General features: G+C 42.4%; 1 protein-coding gene across 1 annotated transcript in view; it reads right to left on the bottom strand.

The window, feature by feature from the left end:
• Positions 1-12,233, bottom strand: part of RGS7BP (regulator of G protein signaling 7 binding protein) — a 117,066-nt gene extending 104,833 nt beyond the window's left edge. Inside the window, exons 1-2 of the mRNA XM_060146100.1 lie at positions 11,512-12,233; positions 10,430-10,596 (exon numbers count right to left, since the gene is read on the bottom strand). Coding sequence (XP_060002083.1) covers positions 10,430-10,596; positions 11,512-11,676 — 332 coding nt within the window. The 5' untranslated portion in view covers positions 11,677-12,233. The remainder of the gene's footprint in view (positions 1-10,429; positions 10,597-11,511) is intronic.
• Between the last annotated feature and the right edge of the window lie 3,861 nt (positions 12,234-16,094).

The following is a 16,094-nucleotide window of genomic DNA, read 5'->3' as shown; positions in this document are numbered from 1 at the left end:
GAAAGGAAGATGACTTCCAGAGTTGGAAATGAATATATTTCCCTATCGAATATACTGTCATATGTGTTGAATAGGTTTATAATTTAGGAAATTATGGATTAAATACCATTTATGTACTGACTACTGGATATAACATTGTTTACATGAGATAACGAATTTCAAGTTCAATTTCTTTTAATAAACTCATAATCTTGATCACAGATCATTTTATCCCCATATCCAGAAAACCCTGCCTCCCTCCCTTTTATTCCTGTTATAGCTCATCAGATTTTAACTCCTTGATGGAATTTTTTTCCTTGATTTAAAAGAAAGTTTAAATTTATTTTTTAAAAGAAGAGTCCCACTCAATCTCTGGTAGGTTTTTAAAAATTGATTTCTTGAGTGCCACTACTTATCCTCCTTACAGGCCCTATCTTATTTCACATCCTGCTTTGTGAAAATTATACTCAAGCCCTTTCAAAGGCACCTTGCCTGACTTCCTGTCCTCCCAAGTTGTTCCTGAACCTCTAATCTTTTCCATGGGTCCATTTAAAAACAGCAAAATTTTCTTAATCCCTTTGGGACCCTTCCATCTGTTCTGAATTTCAGTGCGAGGAGCATGGCAGGCAATGAGACTGCAAGTAAGACCTTGACATTTAAGAGAGTAAATTATTTCTTTTAATAGCTAGAATGTGCTTTTTCATATAAAAACCATAGATGTAGACTCATAGACTAGGGCCATCCTATTACACACCCGTAAGGAATAAAAAGCAGACTAGTTCGAGTAAGTAAAGCGTTTACAAGTTAAATGGTAAAAGTTAAGTCCGGGAATACAGGTTGGGGACAGAGATCGTTAGTTGTTTCCCAATATCTGCTCTCTCTCTTTTCCTTAGTAATAAAGTCCTCCTTTTTTTTTAAGGTGGCAGTGATAAAAGAATACATTTCCTAGTCTCCCTTGTAGTTAGATGTGACCATATGATGCAGTTCTGGAAGAAGTTTTGTTTGGGTCTGCTTAAAAAGAGCAGACCCAGCTGGGAAGTGTGGCTTTCCCCCTTCATCCTTTCTTCCAGTCTGGAACTGGGACTCATGGCTGCAGCTCCTATAATAATCTCACATCATAAAGTCAGATTGAGGATGGAAGACATAAACAAAGAGTGGGTGACAGAAATGCTGACTTCCTGGAGCCAGCACACCGGTTCCGAATTGGCCATTCTAGGGCTTCTTTTCTGTGAGAGAATAAACACTGGTGTCTTTGAATTTTTTGTTCAGTGTAGGCAAATGTAATCCATTTTTATACAAATGCTCACTTGGGGAGTTTTAAAAAATATCCCAATGCCCAGGCTGCCTCCCAGATCATTTAAATCAGAAACTCTAGGGATAGAATTCAAACATCGACAATTTTTTCAAGTTTTCTGGGTGATTGCAGTGTGCAGCCCAGGTTGAGAATCACTGCTTCAGGCTGACAGCCCTCATATTTAGCAAGTTCAAGAATCTCCTGGGGGATGGTGTGGTACATGTTAAAAAAATTGGATTTTCAGGGCTCCTTCCCCAGAATTTTGGTTCTTTCAGTCCGAGGGCACCCCAGGTGATTCTGAGACAGGCAATGCAGGGAACACATGTGAAGAAACACTGCTTTAGGCAATGGGGCATCTTTGGAAGTTTTAAAGCAAAGAAGTGACAAGATCAGAGGAGAGTGTTAGGAGGATTAGTCTGGATCTAGTGAATAAATTGAAAAGAAGAGGTGAGAGACTGGTGGTAAGGAGAACAACTGGGAGGTACTACAATAGTTGATGGCCTGAGGGGACATGAGTCCGAACTAAGTGGGTAGCCACAGAAATGGGGGAAAAAGGGGAAGATACAATAGACACTGAAAAAGATAAAATACTACAGGACTTACTAACTGACAGAATAAGACCGAGGGGGACTTTAAGATACTTATTTTTAGTGACTGAATAATACCCTAGGGGTTTGATGACTTCTGGGTTAGTATGTACTTCCCCCTTTTGCTCGAACTCAGTTAAATTGCTGTAGATTATTAGTTTACTGTTTATCTACACCTGCAAATGTAATTTTTGTTAACCTGATTGTATCTAGAGTTTTCCATTAGATTGGAAACATTATTTGCTAAATCAACACTTCTATTTAAAGGTTTAGACACATTATCCTAGCAAGGGTCTATTTCACAAATTTTAGTATTTGTTTATAAATATATCTAAATATATGTATATGCACAAGCAATATACATATGTGTAAATATGTGTATAGACAAGCAATTGAATGTTTTTCATGAGATTTTTACTTTTTAAAAAACGTCATGTCTTCTAGAGCAGAGGAAATAAATGAACTGACTGGTGGTTTAGTTACTGCTCCGGAGCTTGCTGTATGTAGATATCTTTTTGGATGAGACACATCTAAACTTGCAAGGGCTAAAAGTTTAAAGAATGGTTTTTTAAAAATGACCTCAATAGAAAATGGTTATTTAACTATTCACTAAAAAGCCACCAAGCAGATGTTAGGGTGATATTTTATCAAATAACCTCAAACATGATTACCTTCTGAGTAATTCTAAAATACACACTGCCCACTGATTCCTTATGATAAAGAACACCTATGCCTCAGAAAACAATCTTAAGTGTGCTCTTCAAGTCCTCTCATTTAAAAACCAACATTGGTTTAATAGTTACAAACCAGAAAGAAATAACAGTCAAATGTAATAGAAATATAAAATGTAAGCTAATGTATTTGCTCCTTTTTTACTAAAGTGTGTGTCTGTGTCAAGACACAGTTTCTTTTTTTCCTCTTATTGAACTACAGTTGATTTTTTCAACGTTTTCTATTTTATTGTTTTTTAAAAGTATTTATGTATTTATGTATTTATTTATTGGCTGTGTTGGGTCTCCATTGGTGCGTGCAGGCTTTCTCTAGCTGTGGCGAATGGGGGCTACTCTTTGTTCCGGTGTGCAGGCTTCTCATTGCGGTGGCTTCTCTTGTTGCGGAACATAGGGTCTAGGCGCGCAGGCTCAGTAGATGTGGTGCACGGGCTTAGATGCTCCGTGGCCTGTGGGATCTTCCTGGACCAGGGCTCAAACCCATGTCCCCTGCATTGGCAGGCAGATTCTTAACCACTGCACCACCAGGGAAGTATAGTTGATTTTTAAATTGAAGTATATAACACAGTGTCTTTTAAGAATAGATTTGAAAATACCAAGTAAACTTAATGAACAAACAAGATGCACATTTCCTCACGAGCTTGGCACTTGGTGCAAACATGAATGAAACACAGCCTTGCTCTCTTGTACTTCACGGTATAAATAATAAAATGATGATGAGTTTCCTAGAGTTTGTTTTAGGTTTAATTTTCCCTCTAATTGGAACATCTATTAGAAAGCTCTAACAAGGTGAAAGTCATTAGATCTGTTCAAAACATAAAAAGGCTAAACTTCAACTGGCAGTGGGAGACCATGTATCTAGATTCCCTATGACGTTTAGTTTGGTTGATAAGAATAGCACATTTCTTTAATTTTGTGTGAGGCAGTCTTTTGTCACTTGCTCCTGAGTATGCTACGGCCCTGAAGCAACAGAATCAGCACCACTGAGGGACCACCACCTAATCACGTCTAGCCATGCAGATCAGAGAAAGTGAACGTCCTACGTGTGGACTGTAGGTGCATCTATGCCTCCTCCTAACATTCTCTTTGGCAGTTGGATTTTGCTCCACCTTCAGACAGCAGTAACTAAACTGGTTATAGCAAAGTGCTCACCATATTGGGGATTCTTTGTGAACACATCTATTTCATACAGAAAGCATTCTATTCCATGGTCACAAACCCCACCCCTAATATGAGCTACAGTCTTGCAAATGATAAAACACTGGGTGCTGGGAAGTCTGTGTGCAAAAGTGTTGAGAAAGTATGTAGATAGTGTTGGGCAAAACACCATCCCCACTGGGCGAAACAAACAACCCAAAGTGTGTATTCTACTGCAGATGGGTGAAGGGAATTTGCTATGGGTGGAACTTTCTTCTCCCCACCCCTCAAATTCATATGTTGAAGCTCTGACACCCAGCATCTCAGAATGTGACCTTATTTGGAAATAGGTTGGTGCAGATGTGATTAGTTAAGTTAGCATGAGGTCATACTGGTACAGTAGAGTGGGCCCCTAATTCAGTAAGACTGGTGTCCTTATAAAAAGGGAAAATATGGACACACACTCACACAGAAGAACATGTGAAGATGGAGGCTGAGATACTTCAACAAGCCAAGAAACACCAAGATTGCTAGCAAACCACTAGAAGCTAGAGACAGGAGCAGACTCTTCCTCCCAGCCCTCAGGAGGAACCAACCCTGCCTTACCTTGGTCTTGGACTTCTAGCCTCGAGAACTGTGAGACGAGAACTTTCTGCTGTTTAAGCTACTCGGTTTGTGGTGCTCTGTTACTACAGCCCTAGAAAACTGACACAGAATTGTGCTCCCATCATTACCTCAGATGGATAGCATATTCTTTTGGTGCAGATATAACTCACCTTTCACTATTTGACCAGTGAGAGTTAAAATTTAAAAACCCAAACACCTGTAATAGGAAGGAAACATAAAGGACAGTGTAGGTGGCTTGGCATGCTTGCCAACCAGGCTTATTTTACTATACCTCAGGCCTCCTCCATCATGCGGATTAAAGAAAGCTGAGTGAGCTGCCTCCATGGTCAACAAATACTCCTTCCGTTCTCTACCACCCCACGTAATTGCTGCAGTCTCAGCCGAAGTGCTGAGAGGAAGCATCACTGACTAAGCTGCAGTTCTGTATTCTCTCTCTCCCATTTCAACATCCTAGCAAACACGACAGGGAATGGACAGAAAGGGGGGCTGGAAAATACAGAGCAGAAGAGTCAAATAAGAATCAAACAAAACTAAAATAGACCAAAAAACGAGAAGAAAAAACACAAGGAGAGATGCAAGGAGAAAGGAGAAAAACACAGGCGTGGCTGGCCAGGAAAGTAATTGCTGAAAGGAAAAACCTAAAATCTGTGGGTATGGATCCCTAGGATAATCATTCTGTTGTTCCCGGAAGCCATTAGGAGATTAAGATTCTCCTTGTGATCATAGTATGTTCACATCCTGACAAATTATTTCTGGACTTCAATCATCAAACTTCCTGCACGTGCTGATTTTTTCGTAGCTCAGTTCTGTAAACAAAATCTATGTGATTCTACACGAATTAACATAGAACACTAGAATGATGAAGCCGGACAACTCAGAAATCATTCAATTCAATTATTGAGGTGTACAGAGAATTTAATAGTCTTGTCCAATGGCATAAGCTTTGTCCACATAGCTTATACCAGAGCTAGGCCAAAAGATTTTGTAAATATTATGATTTATGAAGAATCTAGGTTGATTTATACCAAGGAAGTATTTCTAAACTTAACTACTTTTGAACTTTCACATCTCCATATTGCTTTTAAGATATTATAGAAGAGGCCTTTTGGTAGCCATCTGGGAAGTTTCAACCTAGAAAATTCCTCAGAACATAATGTAAGAAACCAAAGTAAACAAAAATTTATTTCAGCTAAAATATTTATTTGAAAAATATTTGAGGGGCAGATTTTTTTTAATATAAATGTATCTTGACCACCTGAATTTTAAATTTCTTATTAGTAATTACAGTTACACTCATCTGAACTTAATAATAGCATTTGCTGTGTACTAGGCAGTCTTCTAAGCGCTTCCTGTATGTTACTTTACTCAATCCTCAGGATGCTGTATGGTTTGGTCCCATTATTTATTAGCCCTATTTTGCTGATTAAGAAATTGAGGCAGAGAGAGACAGCATCTTTGCCCAAGGTCACACTATTTATGAGTGGTAAGGCTGAGGTTTGAACACTGGCAGTCTAGCGCCAAAGTCTAAATACTTAACCTCTGTGCCGCACTGCCGTTTACCACCCTATGAAGCAATTTGCAATATCAGTACACATGTATCCCTAGTAAGTGGTAAAAACAGGATTTTATCTGGGTCTAATCTGATTTAGAGTCAATGCTCTTTCCCACGACAGCTATATTGCCTCTCACATTAGCATACTCAAACCTCACTTTCACTCTAATCAGCAGTCACTAACAGAAGGTCATAGTGTGAATATCCAGTGCAACAAAGGTACCACATTAGCAAAGGAAAAGGACTCCTAATAACCAGCCCACCACCACAGCATAAACTCCTGGGGTTTGCTGGAGGTTATTGGTTCTTCTGGGCCCTCCTAGCTTATATGCTGTATTCTTTCTCTCTTCACTCTCAGGAGATGGTGTGGTTGATAGAACAGGCACTAGACCAGAGAGCATGAAACCTGGGTTCCAGTCTTAGAGCAGCCTGGGACTGGCAGAATACCCCTGTCAGGGTAGGCATCACCCACCTGGCTCCCTAAATCCTCTCAACTACCCCAGGAGTGAGCATGACAACGAGTTTACAGATAAGGGAGTTGAGACTTAGAGAGTAAGTAATTCCATCAAGGTCAGCACAGATGGTATTCAGCTCCGGTTTGCCTGACTGTAAAATCCTCATGTACACTCGACCAAGCTGTCACTTTAAATCCTCCAAACCTCAGATTCCTCAAACATAAAACAAGGATATTTTGCTAAATCAGTACTCTCTGTATCATGGAGCCCTAGGGATTCTTCAAAGATGTCTCAGAAGTCATTTTTGGAGGGAAGTTCAAGGAGACAGGGTCCAGACAACTGCCTACCCCTGCACACACACATACACAGAAACATTGAGCAGTGCCCCTCTTAGCTTTAATGCCTAGGAGAGGATCAGCATGGTGAAGGTATAATAACTGTGGTAAATCAAGCCATTCAGAGGAGACTTTGGATTCAGCTGCCTGGCTCTGCCCAGAAAACATCCAATGCCTTTGAAAGAAAAGGCTGTACCTGAACTTCTGCTGATCTAAACACAATTTGAGAAAGTGTTTCAGTTGTATCTGTGAAGATGGCCTTCTTACCCAGGGTCAGCTAGTGAGAAACACAGTCCAAGTTTTCTTCTCTTGTGTTCACCATTCCTTGAGGGTTTCAACTGGTCAGGGATGAAAGGGATGTAGCATTTGTGGCTTAATTCTTTTTTTTTTTTTTTAACTTTTAACCCAAACTGTATTTTATTATATTTAGACATCATCCATTGTAAGAAACACCACTGTTTTATGTACCATTAGGAATGAAAAGATGCTGCCACTCAATATGATGCCTCATCCATTGTAAAATGAACTGTAAATTCAGAGACATTAAAATGTTAAAGACCTTAGGGATGATGAAATTGTGGGTCTCAATAGAGAGGTCTCACAATGCCATGGGCTACCTGTGTGGTTTAATCCAACTCTGTTTTTGCTCTTCCTCTCTGTTTATCTTGCCTCATTTTCCTTTTACCCTGTCCACTTTCAACACTGCCTTCTTCCTCTGGCCCCAGAGCCAGGTGGTAGAGAAGAAAGGAGTGGTCTGTGTTGGTAAGAAATGAGACAATTCATTTACTCCTTCAAGTCCTGCCTTTCCCCCCACCTGTATTCCTACAAAGAACAACGCATTGGTGCTTAGATGACCACTATCAGGCAGGCATCTTGATGAATGCACAGAGAGTCAAGATTTACTTTATCCCATCCTTGTAGCTCGTATCCCTTTTGCTAAAAGCTACATATGTAGAAAAGAATAAAGCCAATGAAAGTCAAGTGATGAGTTCATCATACCTTTTTGATGGTGATCATACCTTTCTAAAAACATTTATTGAGGTATTCTTTACATACCATAAAATTCACTCATTTTAAGTGTGCAATTCATTGATTTTCAGAAAACATACAGTTGTACAAGCATCACCACAATTCAAATTTGAATCATTTCCATTACCCCAAAAAGACACTTCAAGCTCATTTGCACTCACACCCTGTTCCCACTCCAAGCCCTAGGCAACCACTAATCTTTCTGTTTCTTATAGATTTGCTTTCTCTGAGCATTTCATATATATGGAATCATATAATACTTGGTATTTTGTGACTGGCTTCTTTCATTTTGTGTACTCTTTTGGAGGTTCATCTATACATTAGCACATCTCAGTACTTTGTTTTTTTTACATGACACCTTTTTGAATGGCAGCATTATATGGAGGAAATTTCACAGATTTCAGAAGCATGCAAATCTGGGGCCAAATCAAAGTTGTACCACTTCTTAGTTGTGTGTCTTTGGGCAATTTCCTTAACCTCTCTAAGACCCATTTGTAGAATAAGGATACTAATCCCTCCCTCAGAGGATTATTCTATCAACTAATTCGATTTTGCCAGCAAACAATGGGCAGTCAAGAAATCTAGTCTTTCTGTCTACATTCCCCAGGAATCACTGTTTTCTTACCCCTGCATTAAATTGTAAATTGAATCCTACCGCCTCCCTACCAGCCTTCACATGAAGCTTGAAATGAGAGCCCACATAACTAGCAATATCAGGAATGGAATTCCGCCAAGGGGAATCACATCCTTCATTAATGGAGCCCAGATGGTGAGGATCTAAAGGCATTTCCTTCAATATTGCTGTCATTTTTTGGAAAGAAGGTTAAACTGTATTTCATTGTTATTTTAAGGAGGAAAATGTTTCGAATTGTATTCTAGAACATTCTACAGAGTTGGCCTTACTTTTGCAAGCCTCTAAGAACAACGTATTTTCCCACTAATTCTTATAAAACTGCCCCCAATAACATCAACTCTCAGATAACATGTAAGTAAGTAGTAAAGGGCTATAACCCCCTGAATTCATAAAATTCACCTCAAATCCTCAAAACTCAACTTTTAGCCAATAGTTTCAGACTCTTTCTTTCCTAAACCTTTAGAAGAACCTGAATTTCATGTGTGTAGCAGAATAGACTAAATTGAACTCCTTGTTCATTTCTCCAGTCCATCTTCTCTCATTAGAACATATCAATTTGAGTTCCAAGTTAAAGGAACTCTGGATATAAGCACACCATGCACTCTTGGACACAGAGTTTACATAGATGCAGTTCCTTAGCCCTGAGCCCTCTTTTTCCTTCTGAATCATTGTTTCTCCACAGTTTTCAGTCCACCATGATTCCCTTTTGTGTTTCTGATTGTTTTTCTCTCTTCTTCTCTGAGATTTATCACAGCTGCATTTTTTCCCCAAATTCCTTAAACACTTAATTCCTTTCCACCTCCTAGATTCACTCCCAGATTTACTTCCTATTAAGTATAGTATAACAGTTAAAACAGAAAAGGATAATACTTTTCAATATTTCTACTAAATTAAATAGGTTTGCAACATATTTTATGTATCTCTCACTTCAAGGAGGTTAGCACAGTGAATCATTTTTCATCATGTAAAATGTCTGTTGTCAAATGTAGACTAGTTATTAAGAGAGGCGACATATGGCTTTCTATCCTTTATATACTAATAATTGTCACTATATATATTAATGGCATTAAAAATAACAAAGAGTGACTCTTTCAAAAAAGTAAATTAGATATAATTCCTACAAGTGATCAATCTGCAACATTATCAGGAGAGTCTGACTAACTAGAACTTCTACTGTAATAAAACCATACTCACGAAGACAAATAGATAAAAGCTATATCCAGACCGAATCAAACACTTAAATCAATGTATCTGCATAAGGAGTCCTGTGTTTCCTTGCTCTCTGTACTTATCTGAAAATAGGAACTGTTAACAAAATCCAGGACTAACTTTTCTCCCACTATTGAGAGATCGGGAAGGAGTGAGTGCGGTCTCAGGAGAGAAGCTTTCACTCACTGTCTTATCACCTAAAATAGGCATGAGAATCCATAAATGTGATAAAAAGAAATAAAAATAATTGGGGGGGCACAAAAAACTTAAATTTAGTTAGATTTGTGAATTTCCCCAATCTTTAAAAAGATTTCCTCATGTTAAAACTTCCCTTTCATACACTACAGTGAAGAGAGTAATTTATATCCAAGACTTTATTTTAGGGAATTTATTTTAAATGATATCATAGGAATTTATCTCATGGTGTAAATAGTTTAGTAAATCTGGGATTCAGCAAAGATTTTTCCCCTACCGCACAGGGCTTTTGTGCAGTAGATGTTTAGCAGCAGATGACAAATTAATCTTGAGGCATGATGATTTAACTTCAGTTTGGTGCCCAAACATTCTGCAAAAACATCTTAAGCCCCAAATTCCAACATGTGGCCAGCATATTGAAAGTTAATTTTAAAAAAAAATCACTTAATAACCCAAATATTCAATACATATATAAGAATCACACAACTTTTGGATAATAATTTGGTCTACAGTCTGTTCATAGCTCTCTAGAAAATCCTGATCTCGGAGTGATTGGTTAAAACCTCACATTTGCAGAGGACATCTCTCAGGCCTCGGTCACCATAAATATCTGCCCGCATGCACACATCATGTATATGAATTACCAAATAATGCCAAGAGTCTCCTACCCCGAGATGGCAGCAAGTTTTTGGTGTGCCTGGCGGGCCATTTCACAGCCTTTGGTTCTTGTCTTGTGCATTTCCCCCCTGAGTGAGGGGCAGCTGACAGAGACGTCCCCGATAGAAATGACCAATTCTCGGTACAGGGCCACTTGCGTGTTGAACTCTTGGACAAGCTGGAAAAGAGAGCGAGTTTCTTTCGTAAGACACTGATCAGGAAGTTTCCTATTTTGTGTTACCTAAACAGAGGCTTTCGCTGACCCCTGAGCCACCTCCCCAAATCTCCTGCTAAAGAGCCTACAGATTGTTTAAAGATTGGGGCACAAAGATGTAAGTTCTCTTCATCCAAAGCAAGTGTTTATTTTTCATCGGTAAGTCTCGTCATGGAAGCTCTGTTTCCAGACCTACTTGCCGCCACCCGTTCAGACTCAGTTTCGGAAGAGCCAGAGCATATTTGGAGAGCTACCATGCCACTTCCAGGTAACTAGAGAGTGATGCTGGGAACTCTCGCATAGAAAAGTCTCCCCTCTACCACAGCTGGGATGTGGATTTGAATTGGCCTGGGGATAAAGGCCAAAGGTGGGTTATATTAGGCAAACCATTCACCTCCTGCCGGACCACTGAACCGCTCCGGCCGGGCTCCGAGCTTGACGGGAAGACTGGCTACAGCCTCTGAGCTGGAACCTTCGTCCCCTCCGCAGAGCCCCGTGCACTCTATTTGGGTTTGTTTGCTACTGTCTCCCCACAAAGCAGCACTCTTACCTACTCAGCCCCTCCCTCCCTGGTGAGCCAGCCAGTTCACCGTGTCTTTCCTATCTGCCGTTCTCCGAGGGGGTAGAGGCACGACCTACAGCCGCTGACCCCAAGACCCTTTCCGCGGCACTTCTTGGCGGGGCCAATACGACCCGGGTGTCACCCCGAATCTGGGAGACTGCAGATTTAAAAATAGTGCATGTGCACGTGACCGGCATGGAGGAGCTGAGGGTGGCGGAGTTCCTGGCACTCAGGCAAAAGATTAACGTACACGATTCCCCCCACCTCTCCAAAAAAAACAAAAACAAAAAACAAAAGGAGGCGCATTTTCCACCTACCATCTTGCAATCGTCCAGGGCTCGTTGGGTTTTGTGGGCGCTCTCGGAGCCGCTGCCCCTGCGCTCCCAATCCCGGCTCTGCAGCGGGGGCTTGCTGATCTGGAAGATTGAGGAGCGGGTGGACCGGCTGGGGCGCTTTTTGCGCCCATTCGGTGCAGAACTCATGCATACACATCCACCAAGCCGAAGCCGCTGGTGCAGTGCGCCCCGGCGCGGGCGGCCAGGTAGTTGCCCTGCGCGCCGCCTCCAAGCAGCCGGAGCCGGGACCCGAGGCGCGGCGCTCACAGGCTTGGGACTGGCTGCGCGGGTGGGTAACCTTCAGCTTGAAGGAGAGCCGGGGAAGCGCTGGCTGTGCCGTGCAGCATCGCTTCCACTAGCAGTGAGGAAGGAGCTCGGTCAAGTTCTGCTCAGCAGCACTGCCGGCCCTGTCCCGGGAGCTGGACGCTGGCGCGGGCTCGCACTGTCTTCCGCTCGGCATGGATCGCAAGGCTGGGCGAGAAGGAACACGCCGCCCGGCGGTTCCTAGTTTCCATTCAGATGGGTGAGCAGCTTTCAAAGCCTGCGCTGCCAGGTGGAGGGGAGGGCGGGCAGGGGGAGATTGTCGCTCTAGCCTCGGGTGTCTTCCCGCAGCGGCGCTCCGTTCGTCTATCTCCTCCCTCCCCCGTCACCAGGCCTGGAAGGGCTGGCAGTCCCCGAAGCAGGCAGTTGGTCGTTGTCTTGATTCTTCGTCTCCACGGGGCTCATCTGTTTGAGGATCCCTAATGAATCCGTGGCGGGACTGGCAGACGCAGGGAATCGGTCCGGCTGACGTTGTTCGCGGCCCCGCACATTGATAGGACAGGAATACTAATGTGATCCGTCCATACAACCCCCTTCCCCCTCCAGGGTTTATGCACTTATCCAATCAAATCCCCGGGAACATCAATTGCAATATTACTTCATCTGCTCTATTATTAGAAACGAAAAGTGTCATCAGAGTGGAGCACATTGCCACATGCTGGGACATAAACACGGATTTCAGATCAACCAGTGTGAGCTTGAGGCCCTCACCTTCCAACGCATTCCGGGGCCACAGATTAGTAAAGCCCAACGAGGAGGGAGTGAGGTTTTTGCCTCAAAAGGAAGATCTCTTGATAACAGTTTTTAAAAATAGCTTTGTTTCCGGGAGTTTTGTCGTTGTGGTGGTGTTTTTGTTTTTGTCTATGTTCACCATGTGCCGGGAGAGAAACCTGCAGCAGTGGGGGCAGAATGCAAGAGGGTTTCAGTCAAACTGGTCCTCAACCCATCCCATCCCATCTTAACGAGTCAAGCTCCTGGTCTTCCATTCCAGAATCTCAGGACCCAGCTCTGAGAGTTTCCCAATAGAGATTTGAACAAATGAGAGCCAACAGGCCTCCCTGGACACTCAAAATGACTCAACTCTCCTTTATGGGACATCAGTGACCCAGAGGCCAATGGAGGTGGCCCAGGATAGTAGGGAAGATGACTGTGTGAAAGGGGGCCCTGGGGGGTGAGTTCCTTGGCCATTTAAGTTCACCCTGACCATTGGCATCCTAAGATTCTTGTGGAAGGAAGAGAGGCAGCATGGGCATTCAACTCCAATGCTCTGAGAATGCTTGTTCCCATGCATGAATGGTTTGTTTGGAGGGGACAGATAAAGAAGTCTGCCACAGGGGAACGACTTATGTGTTGCAGAGCCTAATGAAGAACAAAAAGGAGGTTTCTGGTCAATCTCTTAAGGGGTTATAGAGAGGGAGAGCCAGAAATAGCCAGAAAGGCTAACACCCTAAGGAGACATTTCTAGAAATTTTTTACAAGGCAGGTGAATATAATGGGGTAGTATAATAAGAAAGATATTTGGTCTTTGTCCTTAGTTCCTGGCACAGAGCTCCTAAATCCCTTGTAATTTCCCTAGTGATAAGGGTGATAGGAGCCCCTTGTCACCAGAAAGACCAAGACTTGATTAGGCATTTGGAACTTTCAGGCCCCCCCCCCCACCAACTTCCTCAGAAGGGAGAGAGGCTGGAGACTGATTTAATCATGAATAGCCAATAGTGTGACCAATCATGCCTACATAATGAAACCTCCATAATGAAACCTCCTTAAAAACCCCTAAACAATGGGGTTCAGGGAGCTTCTGGGTTGGTGAAGACATAGGTTTGCTGGGAGGTTGGCATACTCAGAGAGGGGGCATGGCATCTCCCCCTCCCCCCTCCCATACCCTACGCATCTCTTTCTGAGTCGTATTCTTTATAATAAGCTGGTAAGTAAAGTGGTTTCCCAAGTGCTGTGAATCATGCTACCAAATCTGAGAGGCATTTGTGGGAACCCCCGAATTTGTAGCCAAGTTGAACAGAAGTATAGGTAATCTGGGGATTTTATACTTGTGACTGGTCTCTGCAGTGAGGGCAGATTTGTGGGTCTGAGCCCTTAAACATGTGGGGCCTGACGCTAACTCCAGGTATTGAGTTGTAGGACACCCAGTTGGTGTTGGAGAGTTGGAGAAATAGTGTTGAAAAAGATACCATGTATTTGGTTGGGGAGGAAAAAACCCTAACCAGGGGATATCTGAATGGATATTCACCTGCATTTGCATAGTGCTTCACAAAAGATTGAGTAAGTTTTCCCTAAGGACGAGTGGGGGAGAGAAGCATCAGCTCCCACCCCAGACCTTGGTGTGCTATTATCCTCCAGGAGTTTAGATGGTAGGGAGACCAGGGTGAAGGGCTCTTCTGTTGGCTGAGTCTCCCCAAATGTAGGAAGATAAGGAGGTTAACTCTTAGCCAACTCTGACTGTTCCTTTTTCCCTCAGTCTCAAATTTCTCTCTACCTCATGTGTGTAGGGAGGAGAGGTCGAAGAACACATCAGGTGGTTTGGTGAAATTTTCTGGGATTTGGTGAGTGGTTGGGATGCTGAGGGAAGGTATAGGGAGGTGAAGGAAGGATGGATAATACTCATTTGTAAGTTAAGTCTTGTGATATAGACCCTTGTGTTACCACTAACTACCTCTCTCCCCACTACCAAACTTAAAAGTCTGCTCCAACCCAAGGTTGGTGGTGCTTTGGAAAATTAAAGGAAAAGGGACTGCATTTTACATGTGTGTGGACCTAGGATAGAGAAAACAGCACACTGGAGGTGAGTCTTCTGGAAATCTTTTGTCACCACTCTGCTGTTTCATCCCCTGTCCCTGCAGGGAAATACTGCCACCAGATTTGAGCATCTCCAAGCTCCTTAGTAGTGGGTTTCTACTTCAGCTACAGCCATCTGGTTTCTACTCCCCGCTTCTTCTGCCTAGAGACCATTTCAACAAATTAAAAGAAAAAAAGGCAACACAATTGCACTGCTCTGTTTCTATGCCATATTTCTTGCAGTAGGTGGGGGAGAAGGGGATAAATGGGTCAAACTCAAGGGCACAGCTGAAGGACCACAGATTTGGAAACCTGCTGGGGAATTAAGCAGAAATTGTCATTTGTAGGTGCCCCTTGGTCTTCCCTGATACACAGCCCAAGCCATTTTCTGAGAGGGAAGAAAAATAGCATCAATCCCAGAGCTGTCTCTCTGAGGGACAAATGCTGTAATCAGAATAGCAGCAGGCAGACTTAGTTCCCTCACCTTCCCCCTCATTCAAAACAGCATGAATTTACATTCCTGGGGCTGACTGCCAAATAGAAGGGTGAAGTGCAGTTGGAAATCCCAATAACAAGGGTACATTTTCTGGTTATCTAGACCCAACTTTGGCACAATTCTGTTAATGGGTCCTCTATAGGTAAACAACTTTGACTCAACTCACATCCTAGATTCACTGCAATATAAGATCCACCTTACATTTCATGTTCTCTCTATGGTAATTTTAGAGAAGTTGTTTTGATTTAGAATTGAAAATTTAAAAATTGAGTATTAGTTAAGAGTGAATATGAACAACTGGTAAGTTTCTTCAAATTGGTGCTATCAGGAACCACAGTGCGACCCAGAGATGCACATCTCAAACTGGGCTGTGCAAAAATGGTAAAGGACCTTATCTGTGTGGGTCTGTGACAGAGGTGAAGAAAAATACATTAAGATGCTGAATCCTGAGAAGTTGGAAAGATCTGAAAGGAATAATCAAATTATTTTCTATTAGTGTAAAAAGAGATTAAGTGGGCTTCCCTGGTGGCGCAGTGGTTGAGAGTCCGCCTGCCGATGCCGGGGACACGGGTTTGTGCCCCGGTCCGGGAGGATCCCACATGCCGCGGAGTGGCTGGGCCCGTGAGCCATGGCCGCTGAGCCTGCGCGTCCGGAGCCTGTGCTCTGCAATGGGAGAGGCCACAACAGTGAGAGGCTCGCGTACCGAAAAAAAAGATTAAGTTATTGCAAAGAATTTAGTGAATAAACTATTTAGTAAATGGTTTATTTCCACTAAAACCAGAAAGAAGTACAATATATTGGAATATTTATTAATTTCAAAAATATTTTTGAGCATTTTTATTAGATGCAGTTCCAGGTTTTATTGGTCCTAAAACATATAACTGGGGGCCCTTCTTTAAGAAAAAGAATCAAAATTAGATATATGGTCTTGGGAGGAGCCTATGCAATGAGGTTCCCT

This window comes from Lagenorhynchus albirostris, chromosome 3, assembly GCF_949774975.1.
Source record: "Lagenorhynchus albirostris chromosome 3, mLagAlb1.1, whole genome shotgun sequence".
Lineage (NCBI taxonomy): Eukaryota > Metazoa > Chordata > Mammalia > Artiodactyla > Delphinidae > Lagenorhynchus > Lagenorhynchus albirostris.
This window is presented reverse-complemented; position numbering and strand designations above follow the sequence as displayed.